Source organism: Rana temporaria, chromosome 8, assembly GCF_905171775.1.
Source record: "Rana temporaria chromosome 8, aRanTem1.1, whole genome shotgun sequence".
NCBI classification, from domain to species: Eukaryota; Metazoa; Chordata; class Amphibia; order Anura; family Ranidae; genus Rana; species Rana temporaria.
The window spans coordinates 15,340,375-15,365,731 of NC_053496.1; the positions used below are offsets into that span (position 1 = coordinate 15,340,375).

Here is a 25,357-nt window from a genome sequence, read left to right on the forward strand (position 1 = left end):
ATTCGTGAGCAACACTATTCATCAGTAGGGTCGGGCCGTATATAGATGCATAGATTTTTCCTAAGATGAGATTTATGTCCTTGGGTGTGGTGGCGCGATGACCAGAGTTGTCTTTTAGGGCAGCTATGTGTGTAGGGGCGTGGGGACCTTTACACAGACTGGCCAGGTGTTTGCCTGTTTTGTTCCCGTATTTGTGGTAGTGAAGGTCGAGCATAGATTGATGCAATCTTTCTTGTGCCTCTGCCCAAAGATCAAAATGTTCTTTGGTCCTATGTTCCTGTGAATTGTTTTGTGCCAGGTTGGCCCGTGCTATGTGTAGGGCTTTGCTCACATTTCTATATTATCTAGAGATTTTTTTCTTAAAGCCAGTGGCATAGGAAATAATCCTACCCTGTATTACCGCCTTCCCAGTTTTCCAGAATAGATTGGGGTTATCGCAGTGTTCAGAGTTGGAAGATGTATATATGCATTCCAAGTGTCATCAATAATCTGTTGTAAGTCCTTATTGTGTGCTAGGTACTGTAGGTGACCGCGATATTGTGTCAATCTCGCTCCCTTTCTTGGCAAGATTGACCACCTACGAGCCCCGTCGCGGGAGCCATCGCTGAGCCGGCTCGCCACGATAGGGAAAAAGCCGTCATAGAAGCGACGGGGATCCGACTTGGATTCCCGCCAATTCTAGCCGCAGCGTTTGGTATGAATCATGAGGGGGAACTCCACGCCAAATTTTAAATAAAAAAACCGGCATGGGTTCCCAACAGGGGCATACCAGGCCCTTAGGTCTGGTATGGATTGCAAGGAGACCCCCCCTACGCCGAAAAAACGTTTGTATGTTGGGAAGCGTGAGGTCCTTACAGAGTCCTGGGTGACTAAGCCTGACAAATTGACAAAGATCAGTGCGTGATCTGAAATGGCTATGTCGTGTATATAGGGGTCAGTAGCATGTGTAAGAAGGAGGGAATTCAGAAGGGTATAATCTATTCTCGACAGCGAGTTGTAGGGGAGGGGAGGGAGAAAAAGGTATATTATCTTCCCTCCGGATGCGTTAATCTCCAGAGATGAAGACCATCAGCAAACGATTACCGGCTGCTTTATCTTCCTGTGTATCTAAGACTAAGTTGAAGTCCCCAGATACCAACAAAGGGAGGTGGAGATGCGAAGCTAGGCCGGATGTGAGATTTTGAAAAAATTGTTTGGATGGGGAGTTTGGGACCTATACATTGTTTATTGCCCATTCCCGGGCAGACGTTTTAAGTGTCGATGTGAGTATTCGGCCCTCACTATCCACTTGGAACAAGGACACTTCACAGAGGGAACGCACAGCGCGACTCGCGCATGTGCAGTAGGGAACCAGGAAGTGAAGCCGCAACCGTCGTTTTTCCTGATGAGATTCCTGGCAAGAATCTCTTGCTGACCGAGTGTACAGACACACCATTCAAAAGAACCGCCGTTCTTTTGAATGGCACGAACGCGGTGACGTCATCGACTACGACGAGCGTGCGCTCGTCAAATTCGATGCTGCCGCCGCCATCTTGCTTCACCCTACCTATGCCTTGGAAGCTACCGTGCATGCGTCAAAGTCATTTCGAGCGCTCGTCACATTCAAAGCCGTTGCCGCCATCTTTCTTCACCCTACCTATGCCTTGGAAGCTACCAAGGCATAGGTAGTCATTTCGAGCATGCGCGGGTTTCCATGGAGAGGTAAGTATACAGACGCTCGGGTTCTCTATTTTTTCCGTCTAGATTCTGGGCAGTTTTCTTGACGAGAAACCTCAAAGCCTCGTACACACGCTCGGTATACTTGGCACTGCCAGCAGTTTTCTTGCTGGTTCTTGCCGAGAAAACCGTGCATGTGTACGAGGCTTTAGCGCAGTTTCTTTTTTTTCTTTTTTGCAGTATTTGTAGCTGCTGACTTTTACAGTAATATATATATTGTGACAGGAAGTCAGGTAAATCTGTGGGTGTTGTCACAGACGGAACATACATTTCTGCCTTGTTTAGACAATACACCAATCGTTATTAGGCGTCGGCTAAAAAATGTAGCCAGGAACGCTAAGGGCCGTTGGAAGACTCCAGCTGTTCAGAGTGAGGCAATTAAGGCCTCTATAAGAAGTCCAGAGGGTTACCACTAATTGCTGCATGCTGAGGCTTTCTGAGTGAGAGAGAGCCAGTAGCTGAATGTCTTCTGAGGAGGTGAGGAGGAAATTGATTTTTCTGGGTGATAAAAATCAAAAGACTATTATTTTTCTGCTGTATGCCTAGCACTGTCTACCCAGCAGTAGGCTGTGTTAGACTCCATAGATAGGTTCCTGTGTGGAAGGTAGACGCCCAGAGTGGCTAGGGTTTATTTTATGTTTGATTTTGTTTATGCTGTTTGGATGCTTGCAATTGTTTTCCAGCAAGATGGAAAAATAAACCAAAAACGTTGTTTTCAACCGTCTTCGACTGCCAGTCTGTATAAATTCAGTGTGTGGTGAACCCATCCAAGGGGTCACACACCCCGCTACCGAGCTAATATATATATATATAATCATTTTTTTTGGTAGAGCTCCGCTTTAATGATACAATACTGGATTTGTGTTATCTTCTCATGCACACAGATTTTATAGGTTAAAAGGCCTTAACAGCCCCCTTAATGGGGCCCCTTCTACCACAAGGCCCCCCTAGCAGCTGTTGCTATGGCTAATGTTATGCCACTGTTTACCTGGCACCAATGCAATCCCGGAAATCAGTGTTTGTGATATGGTTTGTGGCATGTGGAAATTGTTTTCATTTCTTTCACATCTATCAAACCTTCAGCTGACCAATCGGAACTCAGCAAATATTTGGCTTGTAAGCTCCAGCGAATGCTTTCTAGAACAGCCAATTGCAGAAATTTAGAGGTGTGTATGATTTATTGTGTCGCCAATTTATTTTGTATCATAAAGACTGACTGATCTCTCATGCAGTGAAGAAGCTGGCTTGTAGTATGTCACCCCGTTGTGTACCCGTGTGTGTAATATTACTGCTGATCTCTGGACTGCTGGAAGCTAAACTGTGAGTGTACAATGATTTGTGTGTTCACTGTATGGGCTTAAACCTTTTTTATTTTTTTTATTTATTTTTTACAAAACAAAGACCGAATTTTTCTGTGCCGGTTCACACTACAGCGACATGAAAGTCGGCACGACTTTGCAAGGCAACTTTGAGGCAAGTTCAAGTCGCCTCCAGGACAGGCAACTTTGCCAGTGGCCAATCAAACAACAATCAGCTCTGTGGGAGGGAGGGGTTTGCCTGAGAAAACTCTTTTCTCTTCCTGTAAAGTTGCTTCATTTAATTCCCTGATCCGACTTTGGAGGCGACTTTCATTGAAATCTATGGGTACAAGTTGCCTAGAAGTCGCCTTGAAGTAGTACAGGAACCTTTTCTGAAGTCGGAGCGACTTCAGTTGTGTACATTAACCACTTAAAGGGTCACTAAAGGAAATTTTTATTTTGCTGAAATGACTGTTTACAGGGTATAGAGACATAAAAGTTAACTGATTCCTTTTAAAAATGATTAAAAATAGATAAAAATCAATCATATAATGTGCCTTTAGTTTCACTTTCGCTTTTAAACTGGTTTCATGTTTATGTGAAGTAAAGAGACCCACAGAACAAAAACAAACAAATCCAGGGCAGTGTTTTGTTTTTAAAATGAATCTGATTGGTTCTGAGGAGTTTTAGACACACAGCTTGGACCACAGTGAGAAGCTCCCATGAGTTTTTTCATAAGGAGCCAGACAAGCAGGAAGTGTGGAGATGACAGAATTACAGCAACTTCAAAGCAAAAACTAACAATGAGGACATGAAACCAGTACTGCAGTAAGGTAAAGGAAGCTATTTAGCTAACAAAAAATGTTTCCTTTAGTGATCCTTTAAGACCTGGACCAAAATGCAGCTAAAGGACCTTGCCCCTTTTTGCGATTCGGCACTGCGTCGCTTTAACTGACAATTGCGTGGTCGAGCGACGTGGCTCCCAAACAAAATTGACGTCCTTTTTTTCCCTACAAATAGAGCTTTCTTTTGGTGGTATTTGATCACCTCTGCGGTTTTTATTTTTTGTGCTACAAACAAAAATAGAGCGACAATTTAAAAAAAAATGCAATATTTTTTACTTTTTGCTATAATATCCCCCAAAAATATATAAAAAAAATTTTTTCCTCAGTTTAGGCCGATACGTATTCTTCTACCTATTTTTGATAAAAAAAATCGCAATAAGCGTTTATCGGTTGGTTTGCGCAAAATTTATAGCGTTTACAAAATAGGGGATAGTTTTATTGCATTTTTATAAAAAAACATTTTTTACTAGTAATGGCGGCGATTAACAATTTTTTTGGTGACTGCAACATTATGGCGGACACTTTGGACAATTTTGACACATTTTTGGGACCATTGTCATTTTCACAGCAAAAAATGCATATAAATTGCATTGTTTATTGTGAAAATTACAGTTGCAGTTTGGGAGTTAACCACAAGGGGCGTTGATGGGGTTATGTGTGACCTCAAGTGTGTTTACAACTGTAGGGGTGGTGTGGCTGTAGGTGTGACGTTACACACGGCTCTCCCCGTTCTTCAGCTGCGGGGACTGATCGCGGGACTCCAGCGGCGATCGGGTCCGTGAGTCCCACAATCACGGTCACGGAGCTTCGGACCGGGTCGCGGGAGCGCAAAAGCGGGCACGCGCCCGCGACCCCGTGCCTGGGCTTAAAGAGCAACGTTCCTATACGTTAATGTGCCCAGCCGTGCCATTCTGCCGACGTATATTGGCGTGAAGGGGATCTTAAGTGGTTAAGACGGCTCCATTCACTTCCATTGTATTTCTCATGTCGCACGATTTGGGGCGACACAAGTCGGATCCCAAGTCACAGTAGTGTGACCGGGCACTTAGACCCCTTTCACACTGAGGAGTTTTTCAGGCGGTACAGCGCTAAAAATAGCGCCTAAATACCGCCTGAAAAACTCCTGCCCAGCCTTCTCAGTGTGAAAGCCCGAGCCCGAGGGCTCCCAGGCCACCCAGGGCTCAAGTCCTGCGGGAACGCGTGGGAATGGAGTTCCTGCACTTTTTTCACAGCAGGAACTCAGTTCCCTTTGCAGGACTAGAGCAGCCAAGCCAATCCTTCACTAAGCGGCGATGCCCAGCTCGAGTCACTGTCAGGGGCAGGCGAACCTTAGTAATCCTTTATGTTACTGGCCGCTTCCTGTATATGGATTCATCGGGTAGTGTGCGGGTATTCCGTCACTTCCCCCATGCCGCAATGTCTCCTGGGAGCTTTTGTCATTGTTCCCAGGAGACATTGCGGCATCGAGGAAGTGATGGAATACCCGCACACTCAGGGCCGCCATCAGGAATTATGGGGCCCCTTACACAGCTTCAGTCATGGGCCCCCTGGAGCAGAGAACCGGGGGGGGGGGGTGCTGCTGTCTGAAATTGAAATTGAGAAGCGGAGGGGGGCCCTTTACAAATTATTAATAAAAATGTAAAAAAATATATATATATATATATATATATATATAAAATGAATAAATAAACATTTATAAAAAAAAGGGGGGGTTGCCATCCAGGGCCCTGGGGACCTCTGGGCCCTTTAATAAAAAAAAAAAAACATTTATAAAAAAAAAAGGAGGGATTTGCCACATGGGGCCCTGGAAACCTCATGAGCCCTTTAATATATATATATACCCCCGTACCCCTAAGAAAAAAAAAAATTGGCCCTTTAATAAAAAAATATATATATTTTTTATAAAAAATCTATTAAAAAAGGGGGGGTTGCCATGCGGGGCCCTGGGGGCCTTCGGACCCCTGGGGACCTCCGGACCTCTAAAAAACAAAAATGTCCCTTTAATAAAAAATAAAATAAAAATATATTAAAAATATATATATATATTTTTTATTAAAAAAAAATAAAAAAAATGGGAGTTGCCTCCGGACCCCTAAAAAAAGATTTTTTTTTTTTTTAAAGGGGGTTGCCATCCGGGCCCCTGCTGGCCCGGGGCCCACTACAACAGGGCCAGTTGTACTGGCTTATCAGCGGCCCTGCGCACACTACCTGATGAATCCATACACAGGAAGCGGCCAGTAACATAATGGATTACTAAGGTACAGTGGATCGAAAAGAAAAAAAAACATGCGGTTTAGTAATTATGCATATGAGCGTATCATTTTTATAAATTTTTTTGGTGGGGGAGTGGATCTTGGGTGGGAGTTCCCACACTTTTTTCCCCAGGACTTGACCCCTGGTGCCACCATTGATTTCGAAATTCGACCAACCAAACCTTCAATTTCACCCCCTGTTGCTACAGAATTTTTTTTTCGTGGCTGGAATTCTTCTTTTCTTTCTGGGAATTTTCTTTTCTTTCTGGAAATTTTCTTTTCTTGCACATGCGCATTTCTTTTTTAATTACATTACACGATTCTCCCATCATTAATTAGAAAATCGCTTGTTTTTTAAAAAAATTGTCCGATTATTAAAATTCAATGGCCGCACGAAAATCATCTGTTGCTTCAAGCCACTAATGGTGCGAAATACGAACGAAAATTCTGAGATAAGATTTTCGAAAGACCCGTGTATGGCCTGCCTTAAAGGGGTTGTAAAGGTTCATTTTTTTATTTTATAAATAGGTTCCATTAATCTAGTGCATTGTTGGTTCACTTACCTTTTCCTTCGATTTCCCTTCTAAATGATGTTTTTCTTTGTCTGAATTTCTCACTTCCTGTTCTTCCTCAGTAAGCTTGCCCCCAGCATCCGAGCCGTTCTGGCTGGGGGGTTAGTCAGCGGAAGGAAGTGTAAAGAATTGTAAAAATAAAACACACACATCGTGGAGAAAGTCCTTTATTTAATAAATAAATAAATAAATAAATAAATAAATCCAGCGGTGGTAATCCACTCTGGGTCTCCGCTCCAACGTTGTCAGTATCCTGCGACGGGTGATCTCTTCTCCGCCGGGGTCCAGCGATGAGAAGATCTCTTCATCCAGGTCCGGGATCCAGCGCACGCATCGCCGCCTGTCTCAACCGGAGACAGCCCGGCGAATGACGCGGCTTCAGCCAGTGACAGCTCTTATGTAGGTGAGGGCGGGGCCACCCGTCACGTGACCTCGTCCCCCTCTGACGCAAGGGAGAGCCCAGGCTTTCCCAGTGACGTGACGGGTGCGTCAGAGGGGGCGGAGTCACGTGACGGGTGGCCCCACCCTCACCTACATAAGAGCTGTCACTGGCTGAAGCCACGTCATTCGCTGGACTGTCTCCGGTGTAGACAGGCGGTGATGCGTGCGCTGGCTCTCGGACCTGGATGAAGAGATCTTCTCATTGCTGGACCCTGGAGAGAAGATCACCGGTCGCAAGGATACTGACAGCGTTGGAGCGGAGACCGAGAGTTGATTACCACCACTGAATTTGTATTTTATATTTTTTTTTTACAATTCCTTACACTTCCTTAGTGCAATGGTAGAGGTACAATGTACCCCATTACCAATTCACAAAAATTATCTTTCGTTATGATTTTTTTTTCATTGATACATGTCCCCCCAGGGCAAAACCAGCACCTCCATACCCATTGTTTTCCCAATAACTTGCATATAAGCCTTCAAAATGGGCACTTTTCCCATTTCAATTTTTCCAGGTCGGGTACCATAGACTTTAATGTTTGGCTCCGAACGTTTGCGATGTTCGAAAGGTCTGTAGTAAACTAAACTGGGGAGGGGGGGGGGGGTGTTTAGCCGATCTCTAGCTGCTACTATGTATGAAGTGACTGGCAATATCACAGGCTGATGTATGATTACTGTAGTTAAAGCAGAGGTCCGGCTAAAAAAATTATTAAAGCAGATCTCCCACGCAAAATCGTTTTTTTTTAAATGGTCTATTTAAATGTGTAATAGCACTGCTGTGCTAAACTCACGTTTCCGGTGTCCCACCGCCGCTCCGCTGTAATATTGTCCCCAATAAATACTTATATTCTGTGTTTCCTGCCGTTGCCATCTTAGCTATGGGCGTTAGATTCCCATAGGCAGGCACTTCCTATTTGCGGTGGATGCTGTCCCAGCATCCACTGCTCGATCTCGCGCATGTGCACTGGCAAAGGTGACCGGCGGCGTGAGCGCCTCTGTTGTCATCGCAACGGCAGGCGTATGAATGAAAAGTTCCCGCCCCGTTGTGATGATAACACAGCCTCGAGTAACACAAGCACAGCCTAAAAGACCGGAAGTTTAAAACGCCCGCCCCTTCCTTTGTTTACATCCGCGTCACTTCCTGCAAAACGAAGTCGCGCGATGTTTGCTAACAGAGCGGAATATTATAATTAGGGAGCTCTGACACAGGCTCCCAGCAGACACAGCGCGGCACAGGAAACTGGAGAAAACATGTCGAAAACCCGAGGGGGGGCAGACCGGAAGCCTGGCTGATTAATAAGGTACACGAACACTATATTAAATGAAAATAGCCAATTCCTCATTATTTAGGAGCAGTAGGAATATTGAGCTGCAGTTGAATTGAGGGTGGAGATCCTCTTTAAGTCAGCAGCTACAAACACTGTAGCTGCTGACTTTTAAGAAAGACACTTGTGGTGACCGGGGAGGGTGAGTCCCACGGCCACACACATGCGCTTGATGGTTATTGGTTCTTGGGGCTAGGAGCCCAGGGTCAGGTGGTATTAACCCTTAGTGAGGGCCAGATGGTATTAACCCTCTCTGTCACGTGACGCCACTGTAGTCTTGGTATACCCCGGGAAACTACAGCTCCGGGGGCCTCCGTATCCCCGCTAGTTAGGATGGTAATAACACAGTCCACAACAGGGGGTTAAAACAACAAAGGCTTTACTGGCATGAAGGCAGGTGTCAAAATCTTCACAGCTTTAAACAGAGTGTCAAAATGTTCTGCAGGCAGTCTCTGGATCACACAGCTGATAATGCTTGAGCTTAGTTGATCATATACTGTATATACTCGGCTGCAAAAGCCGGATAGTAATTCAGGGCCTATGCTTAACTAGGCTGAAAAAAAGATACACTTACTGAAGTGTCTGTAGACTTGAGGCTTTTTGCCGGAATAACGGATTGATCTGATAAATGAGCTGAAGTACTGGTTCTGTAATGTTTAGGGATACTCCACTCTTTGCTGTATTTTCTCCTGGAGGCTTCGGGCCTGCACTGCCTCTCCTCTGACTTTGTGTTGCTCTGCTCTGCCAGGAACTGTGTGAAGCATTAGACTGGCTTAAACAGGAAGTACAATCCCTTATAAGGGCCTGTTTAGACTGAAGCCTATTGGTTGAGAGCTGTGGATCATAGAGACTGACCTGTAGTATAACACAACACAATAAGGTACTGTCTAGCATTCAGTCCTCCCGACTCTAATACACATGAACATGAGATGGTAATACACTCTGACTGAACATGAGATGGCTGGCTAAACCCCTTAAAGCTATACACACCTAATAAACGTATTATCAACCATAACAGTATAAATCACATCATAACTAGCTGAGTCCCTGCAGGGGAGACCCTGTGATAGACGTGAAACTAAAATGAAAATTTTATGTTATGATTAGAAATATTAAAGTGTATTTCGGTAATATTTCTTTAGTATATTGCTTATTTTCCTTGATAAGTTCTATCAGAGATTGTTTTAAAGGGATTTGATGTTTTGTGAAAAGCAGAACTGTTTTCCAAATTAAGAAGCAGAGGACTTTTCAAATGAAGCTTCCCCATCCCCCATTGTAATTCACTCTTCCCTGCATTCCTGATCATTTCAAGAGGAAATTGTGACTTTGCTACATCCTGCCTTTTGGAGATGGAAAAGGAATTTGTAGCCTGGACTGTTTTTCCCTTAAAAGGCAACGTGCTGGTTTCCTGTGTATGGATTTGTAAATGGGCGATTTGCTGGAACTATTTCCCAACGAATATCCTTCCTCCTGTCCTGGACATGCCCCTTTCCAGCCCACCTCACTACATCCTTGCAGTTCTGATCGAGAGACCCCTATCATTTATGATGGAACAAAGACTTTGCCATGTGGATTAACAGAATGGGAGGGTAACTGGGTGGAGTAAAGGGTTATTGGGAGGGATTGATGGGTGTGTATTCTGTGACGACATAAGGAGAATAAAGCTAAGAATGAGAAGATTGCCATCAGCATTCTGCTCACATTTTACCCCCTGCATCTCTGTGTCTGTCTGTTTTGTGCTACAGCTCCAGCCCCCAGAAGCTGAGTGAGTGTGTGTTCGTTTGTCTTTGCTTATTTCCACAGATTATATCAGTGAATCATTACAAATCTAAATCAATTGACGCTCAACGTGCTTCTTTTGGACTTCAAGGACAGACTTTGTGGACGCACAAGAAACTGGCTGAGAATTGAGGGACCGTCTACCATTGAAAGGGGCGTCATGAACCCCTAAACACGGTAAGTGCGAGTTTTTTTTTGGCTCCCTTACACCGTGTTACAGGCTGGACGGCCTCTGTTCCCATCTAGTTTGTCTACAAATTCCGAGCCTTTGAAACAGACGGTATAATTCTGGTCCAGAAGCGAACCCCGGTTTGTGTTGATTCACTGCTATTAATTTTTTTTGGTGTCTTGCTGCCTGTGAGTAGAAGGGTGCGAGTAGCTTGAGTAGAAGGGTGTGAGCTTGTGGGTTGTTTGACTGTGTGTGAAATCGGCCTACTAAGTTAAGGTACTGGTCGTACATCGTCTCGGATTAAGCCGATGTGATAAAGGGGTGTGCACGGGGAGTGCATGCTGGCTGGGTTGAGCCTGGGACAGCTCTAAGGAAGTTGGCTGCGAAGATATGGGTTTGTTTTATTTTATGCTTGTGTAAAAATATTCCAAACCTCCTTGTTTAGATTAATTGGGGAACTGGGATTCTGGGGTTTATTTGAGTATGTCTGTGGTGAGATATTGAGTCAGCTTTTCCACATTTTGTCCTTGCTTTGAATAACGCGGGGATTTTTGTTTACTCAACTTCCCTGTGCTAGGAAAGGTGGGGGCTGAGCTGGAGGAGGTCGTTTTTGTGTGGCTTCTGCTAGCTGGCTATTTGTGTACATTTGTGTGTCTTAAATTGCTTTTTCCCTTACACTTCTGCCTTTTGTTACAGCTGGCTTGCAATAGCTAGCTTACTTAACCCTTTATCTGGACAAAGGCTGCTAAATTCTGTGTCTGGCTTCTTGTTCTGCTAACTGTGCTAATTTGTGACCTGAAACCTTTTGCTTTTCATCACAGCTGGATACCAATTAAGGGTTTTCTGCCTAGCAGTCTTAACTCTTTGCAGTCTGAACAGGAAACTTTTTCATTTCTGTGCCTTTCCTAGTTAATTTTTTTTGCTGGGATGATCCTTTTGTCTTTCTCAGTATGTATGTGTTTTTATTATGCTGGATAACTGTGTTTGACTGAATAGAATACCTGGCTTTCTTGTTGTATGTATTGACTGCTGTTGGCACTGACTTTTGTTTTTCATCTACAGAAGTCTGACGTTTTTCTTTATAACTTCTGACTCCCCTTCTTCTTCGTCTTCCATTTTGCTTTTCTTTGGCTTTAGATTTTTCCCGCCTTTTCTGAAAAGCTCCTCCCCCCTCTGCCATCTTTTTCTTAGCTCCTCCCTTTCTTCTCCCTTTTTCATAACCACCCCCCCCCCCTCCGCAATCTTCTTCTTAGATCCTCCCGTCTTCTCCAAATCTTTGCCGCTCTTTTTTCATAGCTCCTCCCCTCTCCACCATTTTCTTCTTAGATCCTCCCGTCCAACCCTTTCTTTGCTGCCTACTACACAGCCCTCTAACTTCCTCTCCCTCTATGTAGCATGCCAATTGTACTGACTGTGCTAGAAGTGATTTGATTGCGTCTAATGGTACATTGTGTCTGTAACATATAACTTATGGTGTCTTTCTTTGCATGCACTTTTCGTTTGGGTTCTCAACTCTGTGCTGGAATCGAACTCTTTCTTTCTTATTTCTTTCTCCTTTCTTCAACCCTTTTTTTTCTTCTTCCCATTGAAATTCATTGATCCCTTTTCCCAATTCCTTGTTGGCAAGTGGTGAATGAATTCTTCTTATTATTATTTTTGCTGTTTTTTTTTTATATTTCTGGGATGCCTCCCTGATATAATATATACTCCTGCCCCCTCCCTGGTGGGGGGATAGAACTGGGTGTGTGAGGAATGTGGGAGGTCCAGACCCCTGCATCCTGCCCGCCCTGAGCTCTGCCACATTTGCAAGTTGGAGGATAGCCCCCCTCTTCCCCCCCAGGGACGACAACCTAGGAGACAGTTTTTTGTAACACAGAGTTTTTTTTTAAACAAAAGGTTGACTTGGGATATTGCAACTGTTTCTGTACAATTAAAATTGGTCTGAATATGCCTGTTACATTGTACGCTGATTTATCAGATAATTCGATTTAACTAGAAATAATGGGATATTTCTCCTGAGGTTTAAAAAATATGGAACAGACATTTGATGCACATAATAAGCAATTGTTAAGTCTTTATTTTACAGTTAAAATCTTCTACAGAGAATTAATTTAGGTGAATTATTTCGTCCCGTTTTTTTTTTTTATCCTTTTAATCGGATAGATTGAATGCGTGTTCTGTGGGGACCTGTCCCATCTGGGTTGCCCACTTACACTGACGATGCCATGCACTGTATTTTGACTTGATACATAGAGGTTTTTGCCAGTTTTGAAATTTATAATGTGATACCCAGGGCCTGTTATTGTCTTTTCGTTTCCCTCATGTTCTGCCCACGATGCCTGCTGGAAGCATGGGCCCCGCCCGACTGCTTGAGGCCGTGCCCCTTCTTTCCCCTCACGTTCTGCCCAACTGTATGCCCCGCTGGAGGAAGCATGGGCCTGCCCGGATGCTCTTCCCTGCTGAAGGCTTTGCCTCGTTCTGAACGCATATGGTGTCGCCTCCTGCCCGCTGCCCATACTGGATTCTGTGCCCTCCGGCCCACGGGCCTTCTTCTTCATGCCCTCCTTAGTCTGTCCAGGGGGGGGTAACTACAATGCCACTTCGCTGGACAGACACGTAAGGGAGGAGAATGATGTAGATGGGAGTGGCAGACCTACCTGAAGGTAGAATCCGCTCATATGCTGTCATGTGTGCCCCGACCTCAATGCCTTGACCTCATGGGGTGCCCAAAAGCGGTAGAGAGAGTGTGTAAATCCTGGCGTTCATGACTACAGAAGCTGTGTTCACAAGTCACAAATGAGGGATGAGGAGATTCTGGGTATCACATTGGAACAGTAGAACATTTTACATAGTACATTTAAATGGTTTTATTCCACATGCTGTGCCATGCCATCCTCAGGGTTAAGTGGGTAAGTGGCCCCAAGGGGGGAGCATTCAATACATTATCCCTTTCTGAAATCTTGTTTGAGACAGTCTCTAGATTAGATTGTTATGAGCTATGATTATGTGACCGCTTTTGAAAATAGGTAACTAATATTCGTGTACGAGTTTTTCTCACATTCCTGATGTAGGTACCGATAATTACCAATATCCCCTGGGTGATGATTAAGAGGTTCCTTCGAAAATATTCTCTGGAAGATGAGTGATATTATGGACTGTGCCCAAACCTGAATGAAATTATATATCTTTTTTTCAAATACATGGGATTGTGACCACTGGGGTTTGTGGGTTGGAATATCTCAAAGGGGGGTCCCGGTTACATAGGGTAATTAGTTAATTCATGTCAGAGTGTAAAGAAGTTCTTTAATGAGATAATTAAGTTTAATTCTGCCTGTAAATGTTTATGAATATGTTTACCCCAACAACTGAAAATGTATTATGACATGTCAAAACATGCATGGGATTAGAACAAAGGTTTAATGGGAAAATTGTTGATTGAGATTGTGTGAAGAATTGTATACAATTCAGTCTATGGTAAACAACATGGTATTTTTTGTTTAACTGAAATCCTACAGATCTGGTTGTAAGAATTAATAAGTAGAGGTTTGAGCAATGTTTACAACAGATTCTAAACTTGGGTTTGGTTTATTATAAGGTTCCCCAGAGAAAAATATTAAAATATGAAAGTTATGTTCAATCTAACAACTTTATAAAAAATATTATTATAAAAATTGTAAAAATAAAATTAAAAAATAAACAAGTGTTAAAAGTTATTATAAAATGACATTTCTGATAAAATATAGATTGTGAGTAATTATGAGTGACTTTATCAGTAGAAAACAATGGTCGGTTCATGCGCAGGGACTGGTCAGTGGATTTCATGAGATTTGTCCTCTAAGCGATCTTTTGTCGCTATTGGAAGTTAAGGAATGTCATGTTATAATGTGGTGTACATGATTTTTGGCAGATGTACAAACCAAATATGTTTTAAAATTTTTGAAAAAGAGTTAAAAATGAGAAAAACGATGCAATTCGATTGGATTGTATATGGTCTAAAACTTGTACAATCTGCTCCAAGCATGGGGGGGACAGATGTTTTCCCTTAGAGGTCATTAACAGCAGATCAGGTTACAGGCTGTGGTGGTTTACAGGAGTGAGTGCTAGCTTGAAATCCGACTCCCAGTCTAAGCATCCTCAGCTGCTGTGCTTTACAATGGCTCTTTTGCAAGTTTGAAGGGAAAAACAAATAAATATCAGAGTTTATGTTAAGTAAACTATGGAAGCGTATTATGAGGGTAAATCTTTCTTTAATAATAAAAGGTAATTTGTACACAATCATTAGAAGATCTGCCCTTAATAATAAAATATTCTCTTTCTTTCTTTCTTTTTCTCTCTCTCTCTCTTTCTGTGGGTTTTTGCACCATTTGGTTTGAAGAATACCTTACTTAAAGGGTGTTATTTTAAAGAGAATGAAATATGGTGTTAATCTGCATAGCTTAAAAAAGGTCAGATAAAATAGTGAAAAATAAAGTAATAAATAAATAAAGTTTCTTTAGGAAATAAAATATTTAGGACAGAGCCCAATATAAAATTAAAATGCTAATGAAGGGAAATATAGTAATTTGGTGGGAACGGATGCTTTTATGAAATTTAACTTAGTAATGTAAATGTAGATTGGATCAATTATGGTTGCTATGGTCAATAGAGGTTTGTTAACTATAAACAAGAATGCATTCCAGTATATTACTGAACACCTAGAGGCCGCTTCACAAATGACTTTGTATAAAATTATGGCCTTATACAGGATATTAGGTGAACAAGGGGGGCATTTAGAATGTCACCTGCGGACAATATTTTGGGTGATAACACATTTGTACTCAAATAGGTATAGCAATTCTGTTTATATTGGTTATGATAATGTTTTGTTATATGGACCGTGTCCTCCATTACCGTCCTTGTCTGTTAAGAAATAACAAAGAGAATGAACTGATAAAATATTCATTTCAAGGGGGGGCTGTGATAGACGTGAAACTAAAATGAAAATTTTATGTTATGATTAGAAATATTAAAGTGTATTTCGGTAATATTTCTTTAGTATATTGCTTATTTTCCTTGATAAGTTCTATCAGAGATTGTTTTAAAGGGATTTGATGTTTTGTGAAAAGCAGAACTGTTTTCCAAATTAAGAAGCAGAGGACTTTTCAAATGAAGCTTCCCCATCCCCCATTGTAATTCACTCTTCCCTGCATTCCTGATCATTTCAAGAGGAAATTGTGACTTTGCTACATCCTGCCTTTTGGAGATGGAAAAGGAATTTGTAGCCTGGACTGTTTTTCCCTTAAAAGGCAACGTGCTGGTTTCCTGTGTATGGATTTGTAAATGGGCGATTTGCTGGAACTATTTCCCAACGAATATCCTTCCTCCTGTCCTGGACATGCCCCTTTCCAGCCCACCTCACTACATCCTTGCAGTTCTGATCGAGAGACCCCTATCATTTATGATGGAACAAAGACTTTGCCATGTGGATTAACAGAATGGGAGGGTAACTGGGTGGAGTAAAGGGTTATTGGGAGGGATTGATGGGTGTGTATTCTGTGACGACATAAGGAGAATAAAGCTAAGAATGAGAAGATTGCCATCAGCATTCTGCTCACATTTTACCCCCTGCATCTCTGTGTCTGTCTGTTTTGTGCTACAGCTCCAGCCCCCAGAAGCTGAGTGAGTGTGTGTTCGTTTGTCTTTGCTTATTTCCACAGATTATATCAGTGAATCATTACAAATCTAAATCAACCCCACAAGCCGAGGGCCTCAATCTGACAGGGCCTACAGCAAATACCTGCACTGGGACACCACAAACCCCACCACTAAACAGAAGTCGTCCTCGACGATGAAGGCACTGACGGATTGAGGAATGAGGTGACCTTGGGGCCACTAGAAGTCCTGAGGCATTTGTACACCAATGTCCGTTCCAGGTTCTTTGGAAAAAGAAACATATACGAACAGGATCATATGATAAGTCCTGAGGCATTATACACATAAATGTCCCTTGCAGGCTTATTAGATAAGTGAGATCATTATTTTGTACAGGGTAAGTGGTTATCTGGGTCCCAGACAGAATACATATCTGTTAAACGTTATCACTCAGTTTTGAACAGTATATTATTGTTAGATCACACTTTTAAGACTGAGTAGGTTTTGGATTGGGCTGCCGGAGGCTTTCTACCCAATGCCTTGGCTACTGGGGCCCTTAGGCTATTAGCTCTTCTCCCCAGAACACACTTTAATATTTGCTAGACATTTTTATTCTATGCCTGAAGTACACAATTAGACATTTCTTAGAGGATACCCCTTTTCTTTTTGTAGTGCTTAAGTGAGGGATAGGAGACTTACTGGCCAGGTATGTTCCTATACACTAAATAAGGTAAGTAGGCAACTAGTGACATATTAGTTAGTAATGATGTATACTTGAGATGTATACTAACTGAGGTGTATGTAGTCTATCTACATATATTGTAGGTATAATTAATGGATTAATCCCTATATCTTGCTGGGGGATATCCGAAATTAGGTCTGGCGGATCTACGCAACACCATTTCTGAGTTTTCTGGAGCACTGTTTTCTCCTTGAACACTTGCTTCTTCTGGACTGACAGCTGCACCTTCATCTTGGACAATGGGGGCCAGTGATGGCTCTTGACTTATGGAGCTTCTTCCCACATTAGAAGGTTCTGATGGGACTGCAGCAGGTGAGCGGATGGCTGGAGTAAACTCTGGAGCTTCTGGTGCCAAGACTGAGGTTGATGGAATGGAACTGATTGGCACATAACCAAAGAAGACGTTTTGGTCAGAAGGGAAGAGAGGATCATCTTCGAACATCAGGAGTGGCCTCTCAGGCTCAACTAGCTTGGTGGGCCGCACTTGTGCTGGCTGAACTGGAGGTGGAAGACTTGGTGGTGCAGAAGGAGGCACCAACACAGGCAGGTTCCCTTTGTGACACAGCTTGATCCGGTTTCGGTGGACAACTTGTGGTTCATATCCGGCTTTTTGAACTGAGTAGACATCAGAGTCCGGGTAAGGGATGGAAATCACTGTGTATGGTTCAGTTTCCCAAAGGGAGTCCAACTTATGGGTTCTAGGATGCTTCTTCAGCCAGACTTTATCACCAACTTGCAACGGCTGGGCAGAGGTGTTATACCTGAAGGGTTTCACATGTACTGGCACTTTAAGGCTGGCTCCACCCAGCAGTGATGACAAGGGTCAAGGGGCATAGTAGCCATCTTAGAGAGACCACATGTAGAAAGCAGAGATAACCTGTAATGTCCTGAGATGCATGTTCTGGGGTACAGCATGTACTGAATAAACATCCATTGTTCCAGACCAGAGTCTTGTGTCCCTCTCAACACAGAGGATATAACAAGAGGCATGGTGGTTGTAGTCCTGTTGCTGCCTATAGTGTGCCTCGCCCATCTTTTTGTTGACTATCTCTCTCGCTTTCTGAATCCTTTTCTGATGTTCCGAGACCCACTCCGAAGAGGCCTGGGGGGAGTGGTTGAAAGGTGCTTGAAGTCCAAAGACCCTGTCTTTAGGCAGTTGACCGTGTCGGCCCATCATGAGGTAAAATGGAGTATAACCAGTGGAACAGTGGATGGTATTGTTGTAGATTTCCAACAATTCAGGCATTAGTTGAGGCCACTCTTCAGGTCGGGATACAGAAGCCGCTCTCAGCATGTGGATAAACACCTGGTTGATTCTCTCACAGAGTCCATTCCCTTGCGGATGATAGGCAGTGGTCCTGAGTTTCTTACAAGCATGGAACTGGCACAATTCTTGAAACAGTTGAGCCTCAAAGGCCGGACCTCGGTCGGACAAGACAGTTTCAGGACATCCAAGTATCTGTACCCAATGGGTGTAGAACTTCTGGGCTGTCGTCTTGGCTGTTAAGTCTTTGACTGGCACAACCACTACCCACTTGGAATAGTGATCCACCATGGTGAGAGCATATGAATACCCGGACCGGGTAGGTGACAGCTTGACATGATCCAAGGCGACCAATTGGTTGGGCCTCTCGCTCTGAATGGAATGGAGAGGTGCTCGCGCATTCTTGCGACCATTCTTGGTGATATTGCAGACTGCACACTCACTGCACCACTTTTCAACGTCGCTCCTCATTCCAATCCAGTAGAACCGGCGTCGGATGGTGGCTTCTGTTTTATGGACCCCAAAGTGTCCTGACTGGTCGTGGTAGGCATTCAATACCATGGCAGCATCTCTCCGAGGGATCAGAATTTGGTGTAGCCTTTCACCCGACACTGGGTCCAAGAAGTTCCTGTACACCATTCCTTTGTGCACAAAGAGTCTTTTCCTCTGACGCCACAATCGCTTCAATTCGTAGTCATTCTGGCCCCATCGTAACCGGGGAGGTACTCTCCTGGTCAATAAATACTCCTGCAGATCTCCCATAGTCTGACTTTCTTCCTGTAGGGTCCTCCAGGTATACAGGTCTTCCTGGATTGCTTTAGACCCAGATTCACTCCCCTCGCGGGTGACGACCACATCCTGATTCACGAATCTTTGATAGAAGGGAGGCATCTCCACATCTTTCCACTTGTCCTCCACTGGGGGATCTTCGCCAGGAGCCATGCGTGATAGCACATCCGCATTAATATTAGACTTGCCACTTCGGTACTTGATAGAGAAGTCATAGTTGGCCAGTCTGGAGGCCCATCTTTGCTCAAGGGCACCTAGTTTAGCGGTGTTCAGGTGAGCCAGGGGGTTGTTATCGGTGTAGACTGTGAATGAGGTGGCTGACAAATAGTCCTTAAATTTTTCGGTGACTGCCCACACGAGGGCCAGGAGCTCTAACTTGAAGGAACTGTAGTTAGAATCATTCTTCTCAGCCCCTCGCAGATTCCGGCTGGCGTAAGCTATCACCCTCTCTTGTTTTCCCTGCATCTGGGACAACACTGCCCCGAGTCCTTCAAAGCTGGCATCTGTATACAGTCGGAAAGGCTGAGTATAATCCGGATAGGCCAGGATGGGAGGCTCTGTCAATAGATGTTTTAGAGCCTGGAAGGCCACCTCTTGCTCTTTGGCCCATTCCACAGGCAGCTTGCCATTATAGTTCCCCTTCGCCGTGCCTCGCAGGAGAGAGGTCAATGGCTCGGCAATTTGTGCAAAGTGAGGAATAAAGCGGCGGTAATATCCTGAAAATCCTAAGAAGCTCCGAATATCCTTAACGGTGCGTGGGATAGGCCAATTCTTGACAACTTCGACTTTAGCTGGATCAGTACTTGGAAGACGTCGGACAGGTGAGTCAAATGTTCCTGATAGGATTTGGAATACACAATCACGTCATCCAGGTAGAGTAGGACACTCTGGAAGTTAAGGTGTCCCAGACATCTCTCCATCAGCCGTTGAAAGGTTGCTGGGGCATTGCACAGCCCAAAGGGCATACTTTTAAATTCGAAAAGACCCATGGGGGTGACAAAGGCTGTTTTCTCCCTGTCTTCGACGGCCATGGGCACCTGCCAGTATCCGCTGGTCAGATCCAATGTAGAGAAGTAGGCCGCAGAACCCAACGCGGTGAGTGACTCCTCAATCCGGGGGAGAGGGTATGCGTCTTTATGGGTGATGTCGTTCAACTTCCTGTAATCAACACAGAAACGGATGGTCCCATCCTTCTTCTTAACTAACACCATGGGTGCTGCCCAGGGACTCTGGCTCTCTTGTATTACATCTGCCTCCTTCATGTCGGTTAACAGTTTCTTGACGGTTTGGTACATGCCTGGTGCCACAGGCCGATGCCTTTCCTTGATGGGGGGTTTTTCGCCGGTCAGGATTCGATGCTTAATCATGGAGGTTTTTCCAAAATCGGTCGGGTGTTTGCTGAAGGCACTCTGGCACTCCTTCACCACCTCGATGACCCCTTCGACTTGTTCTGGTGGGGTGAGAGATCCTCCTATTTGCAGTTGGCGCCACCAAGGTTCTGGAGAATTTTCGGTAGCCCCTGACACGGTTTGGGCACTCAGCTGTTGGGCCGCCTTCCGTGAAGAGAGTATGTCGCTGGAGTCCAAGAAAACAAGTTGGGCCACTGGAGTGTACTTTGGTAGGGTGGTGGCTACGCCGGACAAATTAACTAGGCGGACTGGGACCCGTCCATTCACCACCGTCACTAGGCTCCTTGCAGCTCGGACCAAAGGAAAATCTTCAGATTGTATGGGCTCCAGTAAGGCCTGATAGTCCTGATTCCTTACACCAGGGCGCGCCCGACACCACAAAATTGTCTCTGTGTTCGGCTGCAGGGTCACGGGCCTCATGTCTTGGATCCGAACTTTACCGATTTCTCCTCTCCGGTTCGCGAACTTCTGTTCTGCTTTCAGAATTTTGAGATGGTGTTGCGCAGTCCTCTGACCTGAGGAAGACATGTGGGGGAGAGAGGCATGCAAGGCATCCAAAATATCACTGAAGCAATGTCTCATTATATTCATCCCCAATATAAACTCTGTGGCCCCTGGTACCGTGACATTAGTGACAATTATACCTTGACCTCTAAGTGTGTGACCTCTCAGCTGAATAGTGGGCTCCCAGTACCCATGTCTGGGAATTGGTTTCCCGTCCCCTGCCAGGACACTAAAATCCATATCATCTGGTTCACACAATGAATCGACATTCCAGTACCTATAGAATAGGCCCTTAGAGATGGTAGACACCTGCGAGCCTGTATCAATCAGGGCCTGCAGTTGGACACCATCTATGGTAACATTTACATAGGGGCAGGATGCAATGTATAAGGACTGTCCTGAGTATATTGGCTCTTCTGCTGGACCTGTGATTCGTTTTCCTGAGGGCCGGTCCTCGACCTCAGGGGACGCCCGTTTAAAGCCCAGCATTGCATCTTCCAATGACCGGGTTTGTCACAGAAATCACAGTAAGGCCTACTAGAGGGTCCCGAGCGAGGGCCGCTAGAGCGGGGAGGAGGGGCAGGAGTAGGTCTCCTAGTCTCTGGAGGCTCTCTAAGTACCCGAGTGGTGTGATTAGCCAACTCCTTTACCACTTGGGTAAGCTGGGCAATATCTTGTCTAACCTCTTGAATCTCAGTAATTGTAGTGGAGGCCAGGGTGACAGCCACGGGTGCGGGGGCTGGTGGTAACAGTGGTGCAGGGCACGCCGCCGCACCCATGGGTTCCGTTTTAGGGTCAGGATGCTCCTCGGGGCTTGCCCCCTGCTCTATAACTTGAAGGGCTAGGCGCTTAAAGGCAGAAAAAGACATATTGGGGTTCTGTACAGCTAACATCTTTAATTGCGCCTTGTCCCATTTATTTTGGACCCCTTCTATGAATCTATCCATCAATAGTTTGTTACCCTGGTCAGGGGTGATATTGTCCAGTTTCTGGACTGCCTCCAGGGCATTCTGCAAGGCTACTGTATATGCCCTTAGTGTTTCCCCCGGCTTTTGTCGCCTCTCGTACAGCCTGAGGCGGACCTCTGAGGGTGAGTGGGACTCAAATACCTGATGTAATCCCTCGAAGATCTGATCTACTGTAGTTTTCTCAGAAGTGGGCCAGGTACGGACTTCCTCACGTGCAGGTCCCTGCAACTGTCCCAAGAGCAACAGCACCTGTTGGTTAGGGGGGAGAGAGTAGAGAGAGAAAATGCTTTGGAAGCTCTCCTGGAAATCCTTGAGGGAAAAGGGATCCCCTCTGTAGTTAGGCAACACAGGCTTCCCCAGGTAGAATGGGGGGGCCCCACTGTCATGACGTCGTACTGGAGGTGATCCCGGAGGGGTAGCTTGTGCAGGAGCCGCAAGAGGATCTGGTACATCACCTGCATCTGGTGATCTTGGGGCTGACATGTTGTAGCCTTGTTTGAGTGCGCTGTTACTTTAAGAAACTTTGAGAGCGCTGTCTTTGAGTGCACTGTCACTTTAAGAAACTTTGAGAGCGCTGTCTTTGAGTGCGATGTCGTTGAGTGCGCTGTGTTTTATTGCCGGACACGTTGCTATGGCTGCGCCCGGCAACTTCCTTTTTTTTGGTCCGGTCAGCAATTGTTTCCTCCGTGCAACACAGAGTGGATTCTCTAGTTCCGGCTTGCACACTGAAGAGGCGTCACCGCCGGGGCTTGACTGGGCGGAGCTGCGACCGCTCCCGCACGCGGGAAATGCTGGAAACAATTTAACCCCTTCAGGTACAGACTTTCTCCACTTAACAATGGCAGCTAACAGTCTTTCCTTCACCTCCCCCACCACTTGTATATGCGCCTCGCTGAGTAAATTACTTTCAATGACACAGTTCAGATTCTGGGGGGGGGGGAGGACTTGCTTTAGTGGCTGAATGGTTAAGGCGTACACCCATATCCTGTTCGTGACGCCAGAAAACGATGTGGTGACCGGGGAGGGTGAGTCCCACGGCCACACACATGCGCTTGATGGTTAGTTTATTGGTTCTTGGGGCTAGGAGCCCAGGGTCAGGTGGTATTAACCCTTAGTGAGGGCCAGATGGTATTAACCCTCTCTGTCACGTGACGCCACTGTAGTCTTGGTATACCCCGGGAAACTACAGCTCCGGGGGCCTCCGTATCCCCGGTAGTTAGGATGGTAATAACACAGTCCACAACAGGGGGTTAAAACAACAAAGGCTTTACTGGCATGAAGGCAGGTGTCAAAATCTTCACAGCTTTAAACAGAGTGTCAAAATGCTCTGCAGGCAGTCTCTGGATCACACAGCTGATAATGCTTGAGCTTAGTTGATCATATACTGTATATACTCGGCTGCAAAAGCCGGATAGTAATTCAGGGCCTATGCTTAACTAGGCTGAAAAAAAGATACACTTACTGAAGTGTCTGTAGACTTGAGGCTTTTTGCCGGAATAACGGATTGATCTGATAAATGAGCTGAAGTACTGGTTCTGTAATGTTTAGGGATACTCCACTCTTTGCTGTATTTTCTCCTGGAGGCTTCGGGCCTGCACTGCCTCTCCTCTGACTGTGTGTTGCTCTGCTCTGCCAGGAACTGTGTGAAGCATTAGACTGGCTTAAACAGGAAGTACAATCCCTTATAAGGGCCTGTTTAGACTGAAGCCTATTGGTTGAGAGCTGTGGATCATAGAGACTGACCTGTAGTATAACACAACACAATAAGGTACTGTCTAGCATTCAGTCCTCCCGACTCTAATACACATGAACATGAGATGGTAATACACTCTGACTGAACATGAGATGGCTGGCTAAACCCCTTAAAGCTATACACACCTAATAAACGTATTATCAACCATAACAGTATAAATCACATCATAACTAGCTGAGTCCCTGCAGGGGAGACCCCACAAGCCGAGGGCCTCAATCTGACAGGGCCTACAGCAAATACCTGTACTGGGACACCACACACTTACCTGTCCAGGGTGCCCGCGATGTCGGCAGCCGAAGCCGAGCACTCGCTTTGGTCTCGGCTGCCCCGCCGCCATCCTCGGTGAGGGAATCAGGAAGTGAAACGTTGCTTCTTCACTTCCCGATTTCCTACTGCGCATGCACGAGCTGCGCTATGTGAATGGGCGGAAGTCTCCTGGGACACACACAAGGTCCCAGAAGACATCGCTCCCCATTTCCCAGGAGGCAGCGTGATGAGGAGAAGAAAGAAGACCCACCGCAGACAAGGAAATGGCAGATTAGGAGATCTGCCTAGTAACAGCCACTTCTGGTAAATATATATAAAAAAAAATCAAATTTTTTTTGTAGCCTTTTTGGCTATTTTTTTTTCTTTTTTTAGGGTGGAAATCCGTTTCAGTATTACTGCACAGGCAAATTGGTGCTTTCTTCAGTTATCCAGGCATGTTAGCCCTCAGCCTTTGAGGCTTTTTGGCAAATTGGGCTTGCCTAATATCATAATATTGTCACAACCTGAAATCTGCTTTTTTTTTTTTTTGTTGTTTCCTTCTTTAGATACTATTCACTCGTCTTCCCAGCAGAGTTGCGTTCACTACATCCTGGCAATGTCTGCCTACACCTGGGGGAAGCTGAGGGAGAGAGCAACGTGACCATTTCATTACATATGGATGGAAAGACCAGCACTATCTTAGACAGGACATTCCAGCAGGGCTCCATATTCACCTGTATTCCTGTGCAGGTAGAGTACTTCTACAACTAACTTACCGTATGACTTTCTGGAGAATTCCTTTATAAATGGGGGAAACTATCAATATTTTATATAATATTTATTACTTGTTTAGTTCCCTCATGCATACATAAGCCCTGCAATTATTTAGACTTTGCCTACTGCACAAGGTCACCATTTACACAATGGAATATATGTGAAGATATGCTGTAAAGTAAGTATTTGAATTGTTTATTTTTTATCAATTTGCAAAATACAAAGTGAGCAAATCGACTCAATATACAGTAGACAGTGACGACATAACATATAATGACCAATCAATACAGTTTAATTACGGGGAGTATAATAGGTACCCTTTGTCCCGAAAATGCCTTACCGATCAAGAAAGTCTGATAACTCAAATGTAAGCAAAGGGCTGATTGTCAGAAATTCCCAGATCATCTCAAGCGCCTCGTTTTGGATTGTCGGGGTCACCTGTAAATCTACTCCTAGGCAAAGCTTGCCATCTGTTTTGGAAATGTTATAGAGAGGCAATTTCTATCCTCATATTCAGGGCTCAAGTCCTGCGGGAACACGTGGGAACGGAGTTCCTGCACTTTTTCACAGCAGGAACTCAGTTCCCTTTGCAGGACTACACCAGCCGAGAGCAGCCGAGCCGCCCGAGCCAATCCTTCACTAAGCGGCGATGCCCAGCTCGAGTCACTGTCAGGGGCAGGCGAACCTTAGTAATCCTTTATGTTACTGGCCGCTTCCTGTATATGGATTCTTTGAGCGGTGTGCGGGTATTCCGTCACTTCCTCGATGCCGCAATGTCTCCTGGGAGCTTTTGTCATTGTTCCCAGGAGACATTGCGGAGGTCTGCCGCGAGTTATCGCAGGATTTAGAAAGAACATAAAGGATTTAGAAAGTAACATAA

General features: G+C 44.9%; 1 protein-coding gene across 1 annotated transcript in view; it reads left to right on the top strand.

The window, feature by feature from the left end:
* Positions 1-2,909: 2,909 nt before the first annotated feature.
* The window catches only part of LOC120946696 (alpha-2-macroglobulin-like), a 108,543-nt gene continuing 86,095 nt past the window's right edge, over positions 2,910-25,357 (top strand). The window contains exons 1-2 of the mRNA XM_040361326.1: positions 2,910-3,036; positions 24,270-24,453. Of these exons, the coding sequence (XP_040217260.1) occupies positions 2,969-3,036; positions 24,270-24,453 (252 nt within the window). The 5' untranslated portion in view covers positions 2,910-2,968. The remainder of the gene's footprint in view (positions 3,037-24,269; positions 24,454-25,357) is intronic.